Source organism: Furipterus horrens, unplaced genomic scaffold (genome assembly GCF_987537825.1).
Source record: "Furipterus horrens unplaced genomic scaffold, mFurHor1.1.pri manual_scaffold_1, whole genome shotgun sequence".
Classification (NCBI taxonomy): domain Eukaryota; kingdom Metazoa; phylum Chordata; class Mammalia; order Chiroptera; family Furipteridae; genus Furipterus; species Furipterus horrens.
Window position 1 is genome coordinate 4670707 of NW_028327171.1, and position 19760 is coordinate 4690466.

Below are 19760 nucleotides of genomic sequence, written 5' to 3' on the forward strand. Positions count from 1 at the left end.
GTGTTTAATTTAATAAGCAAACAACAATAAAGAAAATTCAGGTTACATTGACTGTTTCTATGCAGTGATTTGTCAAATGTACTCTTACTAGTTAGCTTGGAAATCTCTGACTTTTGCTGTGGCAAACGGAAATGCATGTAACATCTTTTAATACCTCTTTTCTTCATAATTATGTCTAGGTTTCTAGACGCTCTTAATCACTTTGAGAAGGCAAGAACCTTGATTTGTCGACTTCCTGGAGTGTTAACTTGGCCCACAACCAATGTGATAATTGAGGAGACGCGGCCCGGGAAAATAAAGGTAACCGTCTGTGTCTGCAGAGCGCTCCTCGCTAACTGGAAGCCCGTCTGCCCGCACCGACCCCGTATCAGACGACAGGGGTCGGAGTATTCTGTCCTCGGCTCCCACACTGGCATCTTCCCTTTAAAGACTAGTGACACCCACTGACATTTACTAAATGGTTTCTATGTGCTGGTCGCACATCTGCCATATTCTGTTACCTTTAATCCTCATGGCAGCCCTGCTGGGTGAGTACTGTGATTATTCCCATCCTACAGAGGCGGCCAGTTCCGTTTAGAGAGGTGAGGTACTGCGCTCAAGGGGGAACAGCGAGGAGGTGGGGGGGCTGGGACTCGAGCCTCGGTGTCTGGCTTCAGCGTGCGTTCTCAGGCAGGGGTGTGCAGTCCTTGGAGGAAGGGGTCGTTGCTCTTCGTCACGGTGACTGGAGAGATGAGACGGCACTGAAGACTCAGAGAATGTTAGTCTCACACCCAGAAGCTAGGACGCTTTGCTGGTTATCAAGAGACTGAACTGTGCGTGCGTTGGCAAGGGTAGGCCTCAGTTGTGCTGAGCCCTGGCATGTACGCGCAACTTGCTTTTGACCAAAGCTTGAAAAAGCACAGGTGTCAACTCTTACAGTGAATAATAAAAAGACAACTACTTGAATTTAAAAGTAGCCACAGGATGTAAATAGACATATCTTTCAAAAAGTTATATAAATAGCCCTGGCTGGTGTTGCTTAGTGGGTTGAACACTGGCCTGCGAACCAAAGGGTCACTGGTTCGATTCCCAGTTTTAACAGGCCTGGGTTGCTGGCCAGGTCCCCAGTTGGGGGCATGCACTATGCAACTGATAGATGTTTCTCTTTCTCTCTTCCCTCCTTCCTTCCCCTCTCTCTAAAAATAAACAAATAAAATCCTTTTTTTAAAAAGTGTCTGTTAGCTGGTGAATAATAAAATGTAGTCTATTTATACAATTGGATATTATTCAGCCACAGAAAGGAATGCAGTCTGATCCGTGCTACAACATGAAGGAACCTCAAAAACATGCTAAGTGACAGAAGCCAGAGCCGAAAGGCCACGTAGTCTCTGACTCCGTTTCTATGAAGTTTCCCAAATAGGCAGATCTGCTTAGAGACAGAAAGTAGATGAGCAGTTGTGAGGAGCTAGGGACTGGGGGAAATGGGGAGGCACTGCTCGTGGGTATGGGGATGCTTGTGGGGTGATGAGAGTGTTGGCAGTTTAGATTGTGGTGGTGATCATCAACCTAAAACTAAAGACACACTTGAGGCCAGTCGGGTTGTGTGGTATGTGAGTGATAGCTCACCTGAAGCTGGTGTTAGAAAACTGACACAAAACACAGGGCCGTTGGGTTTTCCTCTCTTCGTACGGGACTGGGAGGGAGGCACGGAACCACTGAGGACAAAGGCCAGCTGTGTGAGTGTGGCTTGAGGCTCCTCTGGGAGGCGCCAGGAGCAGCGGGGTAGTTCTTCAAGGCAACGAGCACAGGGGGGCAGGGCAGTCAGCGCGGTTGGACCGCAGTGGGGGACCGCTGGGAAGGGGGGGGGGGGCGTCCTGAGGGTTCTTCCACCGGTCCGACTCCCTCCGAGTGCTTACGGGGACTTCTGAGAGCTGCAGCTTGTAAAGTGAGGTTTATGGATGTCACAGGATAAGTTTTGACTGTGACTTTGGAATTCTGAAAACCTTTTTTTTAGTCTTTGCCAACCGCCCCCACACACACTATTCTCTCTTGACACATGCTCGTATCAGCCTTCTTCTATGAGGAGACAATTAAAACGTGGTATGTAGTTTTTCTTGGCTAAAAAAGCTGTCATGCCTGTGCAGAAAATATTTGCACAGCAGTGGTTATTGAAATCCCAAGCGTTTTGATTGACAGATTAGTGTGGTAGCGGTATTTTTGTTTGCTTTTGTTTTAGGTGCTGTTAGAGAAATTCACGGAAGAATGCAGGTTTCCCCCAGTGCCAGATGCTGTCTGTTGCTATCAGAAGTGCCATGGGTATTCCAAAATCCAGATATACATAACGGATCCAGACTTCAAGGTAAACAGCAAGTGTGCGCGAGGGAGTTAACTCGGCCCAGCTGTGCCCCCAAGGGAGTTCGGAGCAGAGCCTTTTGTTGGAGGCAGCCAGGCTGCTGGCTTGCCAGCAGTTTTATGTCCTGTTGCTCACTCCTTGCCCTGGCCTTCTGCACATGTGCATCGTGTCACACGGGAACCCAGAGCCGCCGAAATCCACTCCGAGGGCAGGGTGTGACCTGAGAAGGCAGGCTGGCTCACTGAGTCATAGACTGGCTGTCCCAGGAGCACGGGAAACAGAACGAGGGTGTTACCTCTGATTTACTGAAACGCTGATCTCCTGTAAAATTTGACTCCAAGAATCTAAAGGCCTCTGTGGTCACTCAGAAACCCAAGTCGGAGACCAAGTTTGGCACTAAATTGAGCGAATAAATTACTAGGCCTCAGTTTATTCAGGAAGGTAATAGCTGCCCATTTTGGCACTGTCCTTGGTTAGAGCAGGTGACATGATGTTTATAAAATATTTTATACATTGTGAAGGATAGTGCAGCTGTAAACCATGAGAATGAGTGTGTCAGCCAGGCTCGTATCTGACACTAGGCATTCTGGGGTACAGAAGTGTTGTGCTCCCCACAAGGAAATGTGGGTTCCAGTTATGTCTGCCCGGTGGATGTAAACAGCTTGTTCTTTATCCCAATGTGTGTGTAAACGAGTGAGACTGTGTGTCAGAGAGAGAGAATTAATTAAATGTGAATTTTAAAAATATTTAAACCCACAGGGTTTTATACGAATCAGCTGTTGCCAGTACTGCAAAATAGAATTTCACATGAACTGTTGGAAGAAGTTAAAAACAACAACCTTTAATGATAAAATTGACAAGGTAAGGCCAATAAGATTGTCGGGATTGTCTGTTATGCTTATTGTATGTCGAAACCCCCCACATACGCTGCGGACCTTAAGAGAGTGTCTTAACTGAGTATAAAGGCCTTCCTGTGCACACCAGACATAATCAGAAATTTTTAAATTAAAACTCAGTGATAAAGTAGAAAATCAGCTTTTGTTTTTATTTAATGCAAGTAGAAAGACAATAACCATAAAGATCTTCAATAAATGATTTAACCAGCTTTTACATTGGGAATGTTATGACCAAAAATAAAAATTTTAATGTCTTATTTTAAAATTAGGTCTTAAAAAAATAAGTAAAATATAGGTCTTAAATTACGCACTGACAATTTTAGTCCTTCAGGGATCTTTCATTTAAGTACTTCAAAGTTATGATGTAGAATTGGGGTCTCAAATTTTTTATTTTCTGCCAAAACTTGAGATAATTTTTACTAAGGAATCAATTTAAATTTTACACCGCCACTTCTCACTGGGGCTTCTCTTAATTAGCAAGATAATGATGTTAATTATCATTAGCTAGATACAGTTTCTGAGAAGGCACAGTTTTAAAATCTTATTTGTATTCATAGAATTTTGTGACTTACATAAGCTAGGGACTTAAGAAAGAAAAAAAAAGAAAACCCTTTTCTACACTGCATGGCCTTAAGAAAATATTGTGGGGAAATAAGGTGGTTGTGTCTGTTAGCAATAGAAGTTACCCATGTTTGGCAGAGGTGCCTTCTCACCTAGTTACTTAAAGATACCATGATACGGCCAAGAAGCCATTGCCATTGAGTCACGTCGGCTATGTCTTTGTCTTGCCTTAACTGAGTTCTCTAACTCTACACACTCTCTTAGGGGCCTTGGCCATGCCCACGGGTTGAAATATACCTTCTGTATGTGAGCTTTCAGGGGGATGTACTGAAGTCACACACAACCCAAACACCTCCTGACTTGCAGTGAGAGAGGTCCGTCCTGCGTACGTGACTTCTGAGTTCCGCAGCCCGCAGCCAGGGTACTGGCGTAGCAGCTCTGGTCCCTTGGCTGCATTCTTTCTGTCTCAGGCGAGGTTGCCTGGCACGTGTTCTTGTGGCAGGGGGTCAAGATCGGTGGCCAGTCTATTCAGTGTGTCTTCATGCTCTTGCTGGGACATGGTGTATGGCATGTGCGCGCTCCTTGCATTGACAAAAGCAAGTCCTGTGGTCAGCCCGACAGCACTATTCCTTTTACGGGGAGGCTCTGAGAGTCACATGGCAATGAGCAGGGACTTCCAGTGCCTCCCTGAGGGAGGGTTTTGGCCATATTTTAACTGTTTGTGGGGGTTAAAACTGTAGACATGAATAGATTTATTCTGATATATAGCACTTTTTTTTTAATCAATAGGATTTCCTACAAGGCATTTGTCTTACCCCTGACTGTGAAGGTATCATTTCTAAGATTATCATCTTCAACAGTGGTGGCCAAGTTAAATGTGAAGTAAGTATCTCTTCAGGGAAAACCTTATTAAACTGATGACCAGAATGCTTACACCTTTTAAAGCATTATTGAAATTTATGGAAGTTGTATGATTTAGATCTTGTTTTTTCTAGGAATCAGTTACTAGTTTCAGAAAATATAGGAGCTATTAGGATGTGAGAATGCTTCTTTGCAATGAAGGAGTCTCACATTCTTTTATTTCCTAACAGGAAAAAGAGGCTTTTTACATTTTAGCTTTACTGTTGTTACTCTTTTATAACCTTGCTCTCCTCAGCCCCGATAAACTTCTGGGGATTTGAGGGCTGTGGTACTTCAGGAGGGGAATGGTGTCTTGAGGGATTACCTTTAACTGGTCTATGTGGAGGGGGCAGGATAATGATATTTGTAGTATAGTTTATGTTGATTAAAAAAATGTCTTGCTGAAGTATAGCTACTCTCTTCAGCAGATTGTTTGGCTGAAGCTTTCTGAGCTTTGGCCTGGATCAGAGCATCATCACTGATCCCTACCAAACGGAACACTGATGATGTGCTTCAGAAGTGCCTGTCACTTGTGGTTTTGTGCTTCATGTCACGGAAGTATGAGTAAATTCTGGATGTCTTTGTTTTATTTAGTTTGAACACAAGGTCATAAAAGAAAAGGTTCCTCCAAAACCTATTCTGAAACAGAAATGTTCTAGGTAAGACTTTTAACTAAATCACTAGCTTAATGATGTGTTTTACAATGTAATTCTGTTAAATTCAGATTTCTAAATTATGCTGTTTTTTAAATTGGCTATTCACCCATGTTCAAATAAGTGGCTTTTAAATGATTTTTATGGACATTTAAAACTTAAAAAGAGCTAGCCTGGAATGGTTAAATACTGAAAACTTGAATCAGAAGCTTTATTTAGTGGTTGAATTGATAAGTAAAATTATGGCATTTGAAAGTGTGAAATGACATTTGATTAGTAGATTTGGCAGTTACATAAAAATTGTATACTTACCTGTCAGTTGTTTAAACTTGAATTCCAAAAGCATATTTTTTAAATCTTTCTTCAGCAAACATTTTGAACCAGACTTATTTTTCACACTGAAACACTCAACGTACTGTCAGAATTATTCCCTTCTTTATATCTTTTTGTTAGCATCAAATAATTACAATTGATTTTGCTTTTCTTTTTGATCCTGCATCTTGTTTCCCATTCTGATAGGTGACTTTTTTCATCATTGGTGATCAAGAAAAAGCAAAAGAAAAAAAAATAGATGAAAAGAATTATTTGTTGAAGAACATTCCCTATCAACCAGATTCTGGTGTTGTGGGCCATTATTGGGATGGGAAAATAATATTTTACTATGGACTCTTCCTTTGAAATGAGTATTTATGTGTATTATCTTGCAGAGTAATTCTTGTTATTCCTTTTTACCCTAAGCAGTAACTTATAAACATGGGAGTAATACCTGTACAGCTATATATACATGCTGTCCTTAATTAAGCATCGCTCTGTCACTGAAGTCCTTGTTTTCACAAAACATGTATATTTAGTGTGACTGACCACGTGTATGTAGTTTTTGATATTGAACAGAAGATGCAGGCTAAGTTGTAATTAAAAAGGAAAACTTCTAACTTATTGCTTAGAGAATGGTTTGTATAGTAGGCAAAGGAAAATAGTTAATTGAGTTTATAACAAAGGTGAATGATCATTAATTGTAAATGTTTATCAGCCTAATGAAGCTAAGACTGAAAGAAGACAAAAAATTGAAGAGAAAGATCCAAAAAACGGAAGCAAAAAAATTAGCACAAGAAAGAATGGAAGAAGACTTAAGGGAAAGTAATCCTCCCAAGACTGAAGAGCAGAAAGGTATGCTGGAGTCCAAGGCATGATGATAAGAGTATATTGTCGCCTAAACTCTGAATATAAATGTTCATCTTAGTGGCCCTTATGTTGGCTGTTACTGAATTGAAATTTAGATTTCAGTCACCTTTCAGTACTACCACGGGAGGGGTGGTATAAATGGCACTGATTTTGGCAGCGGTACATGGGGGTTCAAACCCCACCCTGCCACTGGCATGGGAATGCTCTAAGTTTCTCACCCCAGAACTGAAGGCGAAGTCACACCCAAAACAGGTATTATATGTCTGACGGTGGGCCGTAGATCTCGCCATGCGGATTTAAGTTCTAAAACAGCGCACAGTAAATTCACTGCTAGTTATCTGAAATAATGCTGAGTTCAAATAAAAAAGCTTCATAAAAGGTGCTGTAGAGACTGCCAGTCCCGCCTTTTGTTTATGCTCATCTTGTCCTCATTCTGTGATCAGTGTGGGAATGTCTCTCTGGTATTTTCACTGTTTCTGTGGACACATTGGTCTATATGTTTACTTCCAGATGAGCTGAAGTAAGTTATTCTCTTTTCTACAACAATGGCTCTCTTTAAAATGAAATATTTCCTCTTGCTGTCTTTATTTTTCATCTAGTATTCCATTCATGTTCTACAAATCACTCAATGATCTTTCCTACTGAAAGGTTTTCGGTGAATGTTGGTATTTTAACTATGCTTGCTTCAAGAAGCGGAATGGCCATCCATTAGGGAGCTGGGTGAGAAGACGAACTCCTGAGATACCTGACAGCTTGTAGTCAGTGAGTCCCCAGGTCTGCAGTTCAGGGTCCAACCATTGGATGAATAACATAACAAGAACCACCAAATATAAAGTGGTTCTGTGACTGACTACATGATCGCTTCAGCTCCGCAAAACCCCCTTGTGTTCTTAATGCCTAAACATGTTCATTGAATATAAATTCTGGGCAGTTGATGAGGCTGCGTAGGATGGCTGACGACAGTAACCTGATTTTGGAGGGACTGAAATTTCAGATGTTACATGGGTGGTACAGAGCGGAGGACAGAAGGTACTTTAGACATGTTTGGTTTAACGTGAACTTCTGTATCTTTTCAAAGGTGTTGGTGAGTACAGAATGGGGCCCCAGTGGGCTTACAGTTGTGCACACACGGAACGCAGGGCTTGTTCGTGTGTTACTCTTCAGTTTCTGTGTTTTCCTTGCAAACACCTGTCAATTTCTTAGAAGTATTTAGAGCCCTGATTTAAAATTTCCTGAGTTTATTTCAAACAACACGAGGAATCTACCTGAGTCATGTTTGCGTTTGGTTATGTCACATCCTTTCCTTCTGAGCGTCTGTCTTTGCCGGTGGGCCCTCTGCTCACGGAGACTGACCCCTGTCGTTCATCCTTAGAAAGCTCGGCCCGCGGGGCGCGCTGCCAGCTGCTGGACGACAGGATCCTGCAGTGCATCAAGCAGGCCGCAGACAGGATTCGGTCCGGCGTGCTCAACACGTCCAAGCTGCTCAGGGAGCTGCTCTCGTGGAAGGTCTTGAGCACAGAGGACTACACAACCTGTTTCTCCAGCAGGAATTTCCTAAACGAGGCGGTGGACTATGTCATTCGGCACTTGATTCAAGAAAAGAACAGAGTCAAAACAAGGATATTCCTGCATGTTCTGAGCGAGCTTAAAGAGGTGGAGCCAAAGTTAGCCGCCTGGATCCAGAAGCTTAATAGCTTTGGTACGTCCTTTGCTTCTAGAGCTGCGGTGTAGCAGGAAGGACCAATGTGGGGCCTCGGAGTCTTTTATCATTTATGATTTTTTTAAATACAGGACTACAAATTGGTATGGTTAAAAATATTATTTTTCCAACTCACCATTTTTAGGTTACTTTATAGATAGGTTACAGTATACATTTTCCAAAGGTATACACATAGTAAAGCCCCGTCATTTAAAAAGATCCAGTCCTGTATTACATGAGGTGTTTATAAATGTCTAGACTGTAAATACTAGGCCCAGCCAAAAGCACAAGGCACCCCCAGGAGCCAGCTGTCTGGGCCCTCTGGGATTGTGCAGTTCCATAGTCTGGGTCCCCAATGAAAACTGAGAGGAGGTATGGATGGAACTAAGGATCACATCTCCTAAGGCAAATCAGTATGGAAGGAGTAATCCATATCTTAACGATGAGGAGAACAATTCCTGGGTCGCTGTGAACCACAGGGTTGTCAAACTGTCACTCTGTCCTGGTTTTCCTTATTTGGCTGAGGCAGGCCCCCACAGAGCCTCTTTGCCCAAGAAAGAGCTATGCGGGGTAACTTGGATTCAGCAGTCACCTTCATTTGCTGGCCAAGCACCTGCGGCCCCTGTGAGAGGTGACTGCCGTAGGAGAGGCGCAAGGGAGAGGGCAGAGCTGGCCTTCGCCTTTGTCTCGGTGGCTGAGCTAATAGATAGCGGGGCTCACCACGCTTTCAGTACTAGGGTATGGGGTTGCAGCCCCCCTTTTTCTGTTTTGGAAAGGGGGACTAAAGCGGGAATGGTGAATTCCTTGAGTTTTGGGGGGAATGTTAGGAGCCATGATATTTTGGAGAACATGGAGCAGTTCTTGGAGCTGTTGAGGGAGGAGTTTACCCATTCCCTGTTTTAAAGGCATTTGGGAAGCTTTTGCATATTGCTGACGTTTTGTTACTATGGAGTATATGTAGGAAAGCATTGTAAAATCTTGCTAGTTTGTAGTAACTGGAGTGAAAGGCTTTATGAATTAGTGAAAAGGTTATTGCTATATTTTTAAAGGAATTCAGGGCATTTCTTTTTCTACGTCTAATAAAAATGACTAATAGAAGCCTTTGGTCCACCTTATCCAACTAATAGGTAAGAATTATTATAATTGGCTTATCCGTGTTAAATGGTGCTTCTGAAATGTGTAATAGCTTAAACCAGTTTGTTCTCAAGCATTTACATGTTTTCACTGCATTGTAAGAAAACTATAACGGAACCATTTTCAAAGGTGTGACGGTGAATGTGCTTTTACAGTAAATGATTTTCCCTTCTTCTGACTTGGACTTTGTTTTTATTATAGGCTTAGATGCCGCAGGATCTTTTTTTTCTCGTTACGGAGCGTCTCTGAAGCAGCTTGATTTTAGCATCATGACTTTTCTCTGGAACGAGAAGTATGGTCATAAACTCAGCTCTATAGAAGGGAAGCAGCTTGACTATTTCTGTGCGCCGACGGCTCTGAGGGAGGCCCGCTGTCTGATCTGGCTGCTGGAAGAGCACAGAGACAAGTTCCCAGCGCTGCATAACGCCTTAGACGAGTTCTTCGAAATCATGGGTACGTGGGCCGAGGGTCTGTTATACCTGATCTTAGGGAACATTCTGTGGAGGACCTAATTTATTTAAATACTTCACAAAAAAATATTGAAAATTGTTACGGTAAAACTGGCTTATTTGTGGAGGCTAGTGATTAAGAATAGTATTTTTTCTTCAGGTCATAAAATCTTTTTACTCTGTTGAACAAAGTGTTGTAGAGATACTGAGAGGGGTACATCACACTGGCTGTACCATTACTGTTCTCACTTCGATATTTTGGCAGTGTCGTGGCAAAGACTGCATGTTAAATTGACAGGATTTATTAAGAAGCAGTTTTATTTGTAGCAGTGAGAAGAATGTTGGCCTGCAGGAGGAGGTTTGTAGAATGTCGAACAGACAGGCGCATCTGTTGTCCGGGAGGAGCCTGGAACTGTGAGCCAGGAAACGTGGGCTCTGGCTCAGCTTCTTCCCTGATTCATCTCATTACAAAGCTTGTTTTTACTGCTTCTTCACGGCCCACACTAGGTGTTAACAGGGAATTCAGAGATGCTTACACTAGCCCCTGCCCTCAAAGCCCTTACACTCTACAGGAGTAAGACAGATATACATGTAATGTGGGAGTAAGATCGGTGAGCGAGGAGCAGAGAAGTGGGCCCAGACAAGGCCCGAGTGCACGTGTTCTTGTGGGAAGAGTAAAGTCTGATGTGGGGGTGGGGTATGCGGTACAGGTGGAATTGGACAGGGTGACCTGCAGCCTTAGGCGGAGACGGTGGGGGCAGTCGGGGGACCCGACCCGTTTGTTTGGGTAAGGACTCGGAGTCCAGTATGGCAGAATAGGACAGCTGGCGGTTCATTTCTTAGCTGCTCTTGGTTCTTAGTTTCTTTGTCTTTGCGGCCCTATTTTGCTTCAAAACTCTTAACCTTTTAGATTCTAAATTAATTCGAGTTTCTTATTTTTGCTGTTACATGTATGTCTTATGATAGTGCCCCACCCCTTTGCCCCAGCACGAGAAGTCTACTTTAGTTATCGTTAGGGTCAGACTTTTAGATTCCGCGCTGCTTGTTTTCCCGTCCACATCGGAAGGTCTGGCCCTGTACAAAGGCTCCCGAGCTCCCAGGCAGCCTCAGGAACCCTGAAGCTTCTGTTGTGGTTCTTCGGAAGGAGCACGCTCAGGTAGAGACGGCTTCATTTTCCAGGGCGCTGCTTCGCCACTGGGCTGCTCCTGATTTACTGCCGTCGGTTTGCTGCTGCTGGTAACTAAATGCTGTCCTGGAACTGAGTTTACAAAACCCGAGGCGTGTTTGGGTCACACAACAAGACATCTACAAAGGACAGAGTGCCCTCTGTGCACGTCTCCCAATTCCTGCGTTCCATATCTAAAATACGCAGTCCATCTGGCTGTGACGAGTTCTCTGCTCTCGGTCATACAGTTGGAGGTCGCCAGCCAAATGACAGGCCAGCAGATTTTCAAGTCCCATAGCTGGGCCTTGTACCTTTACCTCTGACATTTCCAGTTTTATCTCCTTCCATGAGAAATGATTATATTTCTTAAAAGTTTAAGAAGTCCACTGATCTTGTAAACAGGATATGCAATAATGTCACCAGCGCTGTGAGCCCCAGCTTCCCTCCTGACGTCTGGAGGCATGTTTCCCTGTTGGGGTTTATGTGTAGAAAGCCAAGAGGCCCCCTAACAGCGTGTGGCTGAAGCTGCTCACATCCCGCTTATTTTCTGAATGTGTCGCATTTACTAACATTGCTGTACGTCTTGTCTTCAAACAGGAAACCTGGAGTTAGTTTCCATTCTCCCTTTTTTCTGTCCCCCCTTTCTGGCCTGTCAGCAGTGCAGCAAGCGTCCTCTTGGCTCTGGCCTTCCTGCCCTTCTCCGATCCCGGGCCATGGTCTCCAAACTGGTCTCCGCGCCTCTAGGCCCGCCCACTCCAGCCCTCCCCCGACACTGCCTCCAGTGGCTCTTGCGGGACATATTTCTGATCCTGCCGCTGTTCCGTTTGGAAAGCGCTGGCTTAGTTTTGCCTCCGGATTAAATCCGCATCATGTGTCTGGGGTCATCGCGCCGCCCGTCTGCGCTCTGAGAGCACCAGTCCCTGCGCCCCAGCCTGCCTGTGCTTCCCTGCCTCCTGGCTTTGCTCCCGTGGTTTCTCCGGTCCCCCCCACCCCCCGGGGGCGTTTTTACTCCTAGAGCCGTCCTCCCTGAACTCTCCCCACCCCTCCTGGGCCTCTCCCCTCGAAGACTTCATGACGTCGTCAGCTTTGTTCCCGTTGCAGTACTGGGGCCGGCAGCACGCTGGGTGACAGGAGCCTGCCTGTTTGCCTCTTGTAGAACACAGGCATGGGGACGGCACGGACTGTTCTATGCACCTCCGTGTTCCCAGCACCTGGTGGCGCCTAGAAGCGCTCAGATCGCGCTGAAACGGGTGGAACTCCGTGGCTCTGTGTAGTTGGTGTCCCATTCAGTTAGCCGTTCCACCCCTGGTTTCTAAACTAGACTGTGTCAAGGCCAGATGGGGCGTCGGACACAGTCTGCAGAAGTGGGTCGGGGCGGTGTTCTGTACGGCTCCACTGTATCGCTCAGCCGCGCTAACGGTCTGTCCCCTCACAAAGCCACCTGTCTCTCCCTGCAGACAGCAGCTGCATTGTGCTGAGGAAACAAGACAGTGGCGACATGCCTGTAAGTTCTGCGGTCGCTTTAAATGTTGTGTTCTCATCTGTGTTGGCCGGAGGGAGAGAGCAGGACCCCCGCCAGTGGTTCTCACGTCGCAGCTGGCAGCCCGGACCCGAATCCGGAGCGCTTCACGGAGCGGGTGCTGTTCATTAGAGCTGGTCCCCATCTTCCCTGGAACTGGAGCAGCAGCCGGCAGACTCTGGGGCTCACATCAGACAGTGGCTTTCGAGTTTCACAAGTAATAAATGTAGTCTTGGAAACAGGAAAGGAGTTCTTGAGTCACCTCCTGGCATAAAAATGAGAAGTTACCACCCTGGTTGGGTGGCTCGGTTGGTTGGAGCATCATCCTGTACGCCAAAAGGTTGCAGGTTCGATCCCTGGTCTGGGCGTGTAGGAGAGGCAACTTCTCCCTCTTCTCTCTCTCTCTCTCTCTCTCTCTCTCTCTCTCTCTCTCTCTCTCTCTCTCTCTCTCTCTCTCTCTCTGCCGTCCTCTCTCTCTAAAATCAACAAACATATCCTCTGATGAGGATTTTTTTTAAATGAAGTTATCTATAATGGTGAAATGGTGAGTCTATATCTTTAATGTTTTGCTTTTTAAGGAAGACAGAGACTTTGTTTTGAGTGGCTCCAAATTGAGTTTAACTTAAAATAATTCCAGAGTTGTCTGCCTTAAGTGGTTGTGGCGGTTTTTAAACAGAAAATTGCTTGTTTACTAATTTTCAGGGTCAAGTCATCTATACCTGAAATTTCCTCTTAATCTGTTCTGTCAACCATGGCCCAGCTAAGACCGGAAACACAGCCACCTTACCCCGTGAGAAGCTGGCTGTGTCTTCTGCACTCACTGCTTGCGCCCCAGTGTCTGGCCAGGGGCAGAAGGTCTAGTTTGCCTTAGTAAAAGAGAAATCATTAAAATACTGTTACCATATTACTGGAATTACTTTGAAGAGTCCTGAAATGATATAAACCTTGTCGAAAATGAGTTGAAAATATTGGAACAAATGTAATTTTAGTTGTAACATTAGGCACCATTAAACTTTTTCGTAATTTCCATTATAAATCATAACATTGGGGCTGACCCACGGTAGTGTTATTTTTATTAAACCTTTTATGTAATTCAGCTTATGACCAGTCTATGAAAATCAGTGTGTTCATAATATATCGTAGCTTCGTAATGATGTTATTGGAGTGGTCAGTGATTTTTATTTCCCGTTTTTTAGTTTAATTCTACCAAGATAAAAAACAAAGGCAAGAAAAAGAAGCCAAAAGATTCAAAGGTATAAAGTATTTTCTGTATTAATGCTTATCTAAAATAATTGAATATGTAAATTAGAATTAACCAATTATTGAGCTACTTTGAAGCATTTTGTTGATGACTTTCTAGGCTTTAAACATATCCTGGCAGTCTGTATTTTTTGAGGCACTTTAAGGTTCATATTGTATATAAGTAACTCTTAAAAGGAGACATATCTTTATTGCTTTTTTTCTTTGCTTTTTTTTTTAAATACTTCTGAGTAAAAACAATTGTCACAATGTAGGACTCTGTAGGGGTGCCATAGAGCAGGTGCCCAAGGCAGCTTTGGGGTCAGATAGACCTGAGGTTCTATCTTGGCTCTTGACTAATTATTATTATTTTTATTGCTATTTTTATTATCTACATGACCTTGGGCAAGTTATTTGACTTCCCTGTGCCCTAGTGTTACCATCTGTGTAAGATACGATTCCTGTTAGCAATAACTAGTAGAGCTGTTACCTAAAATATTCAAAATAAAGATGGTGAATACTAATCATTATAACAGAGTCTCAGAATCACTAGGCTCCCTTTGAGTCATGGCTGTCAGGTAGGGGCGGGGATGGAAAGAGTGAACGGACAGTAGGGGAGGAAGAGAGCAGCCCATTAAACTTTTCTCTTTGCCTTGGACTATGTGTCTTCACTTCATCTGAGAAGGGAGTTTAAACGGAGTGAAATTTGAAAGTTTTTGGAGTGTGAGAAGCTACCTAAATGTTAATCTGGGTTTATTTATGTTGAAACTTTTACTATGATGTGTTCCTACTTACAAGACAGTGTAGATAAGTCTCATATATTGTTAATTTGCATGCATATTTATGTAAGGATTCATTAGTTCTGATGGTGATTTTAACGTAGATAGTTATTGTCATTTTTCTGTCTTTTAAACCAGCCTATGTTAATTGGGTCTGGAGCAGCTTCAGTAACAGCTAATCATGAGACTATCACATCAGGCGAAGACCATAAGTAAGTACAGTTTTTAATGTATGCTTCGTTTTAACTCAAGTGTTTTAATAAGTAATGTTAATTTAATATAATTTCTCTGTCTCAAGATAGCATCTATAATGATAACCTGTTGTGACCCATCTTGGTTGAATTTTTAGCCTGGCTTGTCAGCATTAAGAATTCATACAAACTGCATTAAAATCACAGGGCTGATGACATTCATTTGATAAATTTGAGAACCTACCATGTGCAAGACACTGTGGGACAGTCCAGAAAATGTTCTTTAAAATGTTCGTTGAAGAGAACGTTCCATTGATAACTACTAGCACATTTGCTAGAACAGGAGAGACAAGGTGTTTTGGAAGCTGTTATGTGTTGTAATAGTTTAAGTGATTTCTTTAATAGCATCTTGTCATTGAAGCTGAGTTTTCAAGAAACAAATAGATATAAGAAGGAGTAAAACTAGTGAGTAGCAGTGACCTTTTTATATCATATTCTTTATGGGCCAAAAACCACAAAGAATGTTCGTTTGTTTTTTCAACATTTCTTAAAGGAGCTGTAATAACAGTTGTTTTGCATAGTCATTTTCGTGGATTCTTTAAATGGAGAAATTGTAGCACTTAATACCAGGCAGTATTCTAAGAGCTTTACATATCGTATTATTTTGGGTCACCTATTATTTTGGGTCACCTAAAGCTTTTTACAAAATTGTTTTGTTTTTATCAGCAAATGCAATTCAGATTCCTCAGGCCCATTTGTAGTGCCTGACCATCTTCGGCAAGAAGTGGAAGAATTCGAAGCTCTCTATGAGCAGCAGCACAGCAATGAATATGTTGTCCGTGATAAGAAGCTATGGGGCATTAACCCGAAACAAAAATGTTCAACTCTGTATGAGTAAGTGGAACATTTCTATAACTATTATTTTACACTAAGGCTGCCATTTAAAGATCTTGAGGTTTTTAAATTTGTGTCCCTTATGTTTATTGAAGGAACCATATATGGGCTGTAAACTCTGGGGAAGAAAGTATTTTTACAGCTTTTTTTCAGTATTACACAAATATAATTGAGGATTTTTAATTATTAAACTTATAATCCTAGTGATTGTTATTTTTGTCAGTTTGAGCTGCTAATGTAGGTACTTTCTACCTCCAAAACTGCCCTATGTCCTGACAGACTGATCAAGTTTCCAGCCGTAATCATTTCATCATGAACTTCAAGGTATACATTTGACAAGGTGTAGTATGACTGTTTGATCTCATGGACCTTATGGTAATGGATGCATCTGTCTGGCATATCATCGGTCCAGCCAAGTAGCGTGGTGAAGTGTTAACCCTTTGACTGGGTAGGGGATACAGGGAGCGTGTCACTGCTCCTGCCAGATGGCGGTAGTTCGGCTGGGATGGTAGCACATGTTCAGAGCCCTGTGCCTCTGTTCTGTGTTGGAGGCTTGACTTCCTGACATTGGTCTAATAGAAGAGACATGACTTTCCTTTTGATGTAACCTTGGGTGTGAGTTACTTTTGGATTGAAAATGTGAATACGAAATTAACACTTAAGGCAAGTCTCAGTGGGGTTGTATAAAGTAATGGAGTAACGAGTTCAGGAAAATCTAGAAATGGCCATTTTGAGCTTGACATTAATAAGCAGTGCATGATGCTTTTCGTAAGAAACTGAGGGCTAAGGTCTGCAATGGAAAAGTAGTTCAGCAGCTAACGGTTCTCCTGGGAAACTGTCCCCCATCTGCGATTTGGTCGTTTCTTCTGTTTTCCTCAGTTGTATCATTCCTGCTTAGTCTGGTTATGTGCTCTTGGGTTCCTCTTGATGGTTTTCTTTAGAACTGAAGTGCTGAGAAAGTCTTATTTGTAGAGGAGTCCTGGGTGACAACATCAAAACAGCTATAAAAATACACTAGTATGTTAAATGTTAGACTTCGCTTGAGGCGTCCAGACCTGAAGATAAACTGTGTAGTTTTCAAAAGCTTGTTTGTTAAAGAATCTATTACCATTATTAGTGGAAGGAAATCAGACCTTTAAGAGGAAAAAATATAGGCTGATTTGTTTGTATTTTGAGATAAAATTGATATCTTTTAATAGGACTATGTCAATAAGTTATAAAGAGTCACCTCAAAACATAATTCTTCCTTTGAATTTGTGGCTCAGTGGAGCACTGTCCCATAACCGAAATGTTGTGGGTTCGATTCCCAGTCAGCACACACCTAGGTGGCGGGTTCAGTTCCTGGTCTGGGCGCTTACTGGAGGCAGCCAGTTGTTGCTTCTCTCGCATCGAAGTTTCTCTCTCTTTCTCTAAAAAGCAATGAAGAAGTTGTCTTCAAGTGAGGGTAAGAAAATTTTAAAAAATAAATGTGATGGTCAGCTTGAGAATAATTTCTTTTGCTGGCCGATAGATAAAAGAAAAAATGAGACACAACTTCGGTGTATGAAGAGTGTAGAGGAGAAAAGTGTTGGGGAGTGAAGAACACTGGGATAACTGCCAGCAGCCTTTTCTTAAGTGCTTCACTTTAAAGTAGGGGATTGAGCTGATTTATTTTTAATGACACCTTTCTAGTTGTAAAATTTTACCATTTCGATAGTTGAAGCAAATTATATTTCAATAGGTAGTGTTCTGCATTTAGTTTCTCCTAACACCTCTTTAGTGGTGTTAATTAATTTAATTAGTCAACCAAGAATGAGGTTAAACACTGCAAGATTTTAGAAAAAGTAGAAAATGTAGTCTTACCGTGTAGCTTACAAATAGCAGGAGAGCTAAGTCGATCATTGGTCAGATCACAATATGTCACAAATGAAAATGACTTTGTGAACTAAGTATCATGAGCTTATAGGAAACGGCGATTTTTCAAGGGAGCTCACTCAAAATACTAGGGTGAGAATGCCTTCTAAAATGTTCCTCCATCCCTGTCCCTTTCCCCTGTGTTGACAGTGACATGCACAGGCCCTTTGGAAGTCCATCAGTGACTGCTTAAGGTCCCGATTGTCTCCTCCTCTTGTGAAGATATATATGCACATGTAGACATATACACATAGCAACTAATTACTATCTCTGGTAGAATTACTTTTATGTGGTTTTTTAAATTTTTATTTACTTCTAGAGAGAGAGGAAGGGAGAGAAACATCACTCAGTTGCCAATCACACACCCCCAGCCAGGGATCTGGCCCGCAACCCAGGCCTGTGCCCTGACTGGGATCAACCCGGCAACCTTTCCATTCGCAGGCCGGCGTTCAGTCCATGGAGCCACAGCAGCCAGGGCTGCAGTTTGTTCTTCTTTAACTCCTGTCAAGCATAGTGTGCGTGCCCAGTGTTTGCCCCTGGTCTGGGCTACAGGAACACCATCCCTGCTAGAGGGCAGGAGGGGCACATGCAGGACAGGAGGAGGAGGAGTTTGCAAGTGGCAGAAGTTGAAGTGACCCTGTCAACCTCTCTTTCTCGGTCGTACTGGCGTCTTTCATTAGAGCCTCGGCCTCCCTCTGCTGCTGAACAGCCGCGCCGCGCCGTGGTCCTGTGTTGGTGGGCGGTGGCTTCCAGTCCCTGTAACGCACGGATCAGGAAGAAATCACACTTGGTATTTTGGACCCAGTGTTTACCTTAAAGAAGCTATTTTTCAAGGCCAGAAAAGTGATAGAGTTGAACTTTATTTTGGATTTCATTTCAAATAATAGTAACTATCAAAATTTTATTCACAATATGGTTATAATACTATTCCTTTTTGGGGCTAGGACCCTTGTTGAATTCAGTTTCGTTCTGCATCGAACATGTGAAAAACTCATTGCTGCTGAGCCAGTGAACAAAACATGGAGGCTCTGTTTCTTTGAAAAAAAATTTTTTTTCTGATTATCAAAATAATAATGCAAATTATTATGGAATTTTTTTTTACTAAAGAAAAGTTTAGCCCCGGCCTGGTGATTCAGTTGGTTGGAGCTTCATCCCGTACACCAAAGAAAGGGTTACAGGTTCACTTCCCGGTCAAGGCATGTACGGAAGGCAGCGGATCGGTGTTTCTCACATCAGTGTTTCTCCCTTTCTCTCTCTGAAATCAATAAACATATTCTTGGGTGAGGATTAATAATAATAATAAAATAAAGTTCAAAGGAAAAAATTACTCTGAATTCTGTCATCCAGCTGTAAGCACATCCCCTCAGAGTTTTTAAATGTCTGTGTGTAAAACATGTCCTAAAACTTACAGACTGTGGTTATACTATACACTGAGCTTTATTTATTTGCCTTTTTCACACAGAAATGCAATGTGAGCATTGTTTCGTATCCCTGAGTGTTCTTCAGGTACACAACTTGGACTTGCTCGGTGGTTCAACCAGATCAGTAGCATTGTTTCCGTTGCTGGCTGTTGAAAAACTCATTGCTGACTTAGTGGTTTCCTTTCCTGTGGTCTCTGCTCTTTAGTTATCCCATTTTGGATTTAAGTATTTTAATCCAGGTAGAAAAGCTTTCTTTTTCAGTGATTCTCTTGAGTATTCATCATGGGGAGAAAAAGTAAACACATACCCAGCAAGGGGAATTGCTCTTCTCTTGCTTAACGGCACTGAACACCAACTGGAAAGGTGTCTCTTCAGACAGGCCGTGGGGTCAGTGTTACTTGTACCGATCAGCGTAAGTTCTACACGGATACCATTTCTGGGACTTCACTGTCCTTGGCCCCTTCTGCTTTCGGGGATTTTCCATTAAAACTGAAGCGTGGTTTAGCCTGGTGCCTTGCAAAACAATGTGTGTAAGGAAGCTTCAGTTGTAGAAATTATTCTAAGGGGAAATAATTCATCAAAAAACACTTTAGAAGAGATAGTTTGGTGACTTCCCAGTATTCAGACCAGCAGTGCAGACAGAAAGAAGCGGCATTTTGTCTCTCAGCCTCAGAGGGTCCGTTGTTTGCATAGAGGCCAGGCACCTGCCATTGTCCTGCCTGTGCACAGAAAGTGGCTTTCTTTTGCTTCAAAAAGTGTTGTTTTTGCCTCCTCCTAAGTAGCTTGTATTCATTTACTAAGAAAGGTTCTTTGGAGAGTTTTGCTTTTGAATTCTTAGCAGCAGGTGGTATGT

At 42.8% G+C, this 19760-nt stretch overlaps 1 protein-coding gene across 1 annotated transcript in view; it reads left to right on the plus strand.

Moving 5' to 3' along the window:
- The window catches only part of TTC3 (tetratricopeptide repeat domain 3), a 99612-nt gene that overhangs the window by 52213 nt on the left and 27639 nt on the right, over positions 1-19760 (plus strand). The window contains exons 21-32 of the mRNA XM_090271730.1: positions 180-300; positions 2216-2338; positions 3092-3193; positions 4579-4671; positions 5284-5348; positions 6373-6509; positions 7897-8223; positions 9559-9810; positions 12429-12475; positions 13687-13743; positions 14647-14720; positions 15426-15593. Coding sequence (XP_090127856.1) covers positions 180-300; positions 2216-2338; positions 3092-3193; positions 4579-4671; positions 5284-5348; positions 6373-6509; positions 7897-8223; positions 9559-9810; positions 12429-12475; positions 13687-13743; positions 14647-14720; positions 15426-15593 — 1566 coding nt within the window. The remainder of the gene's footprint in view (positions 1-179; positions 301-2215; positions 2339-3091; positions 3194-4578; positions 4672-5283; positions 5349-6372; positions 6510-7896; positions 8224-9558; positions 9811-12428; positions 12476-13686; positions 13744-14646; positions 14721-15425; positions 15594-19760) is intronic.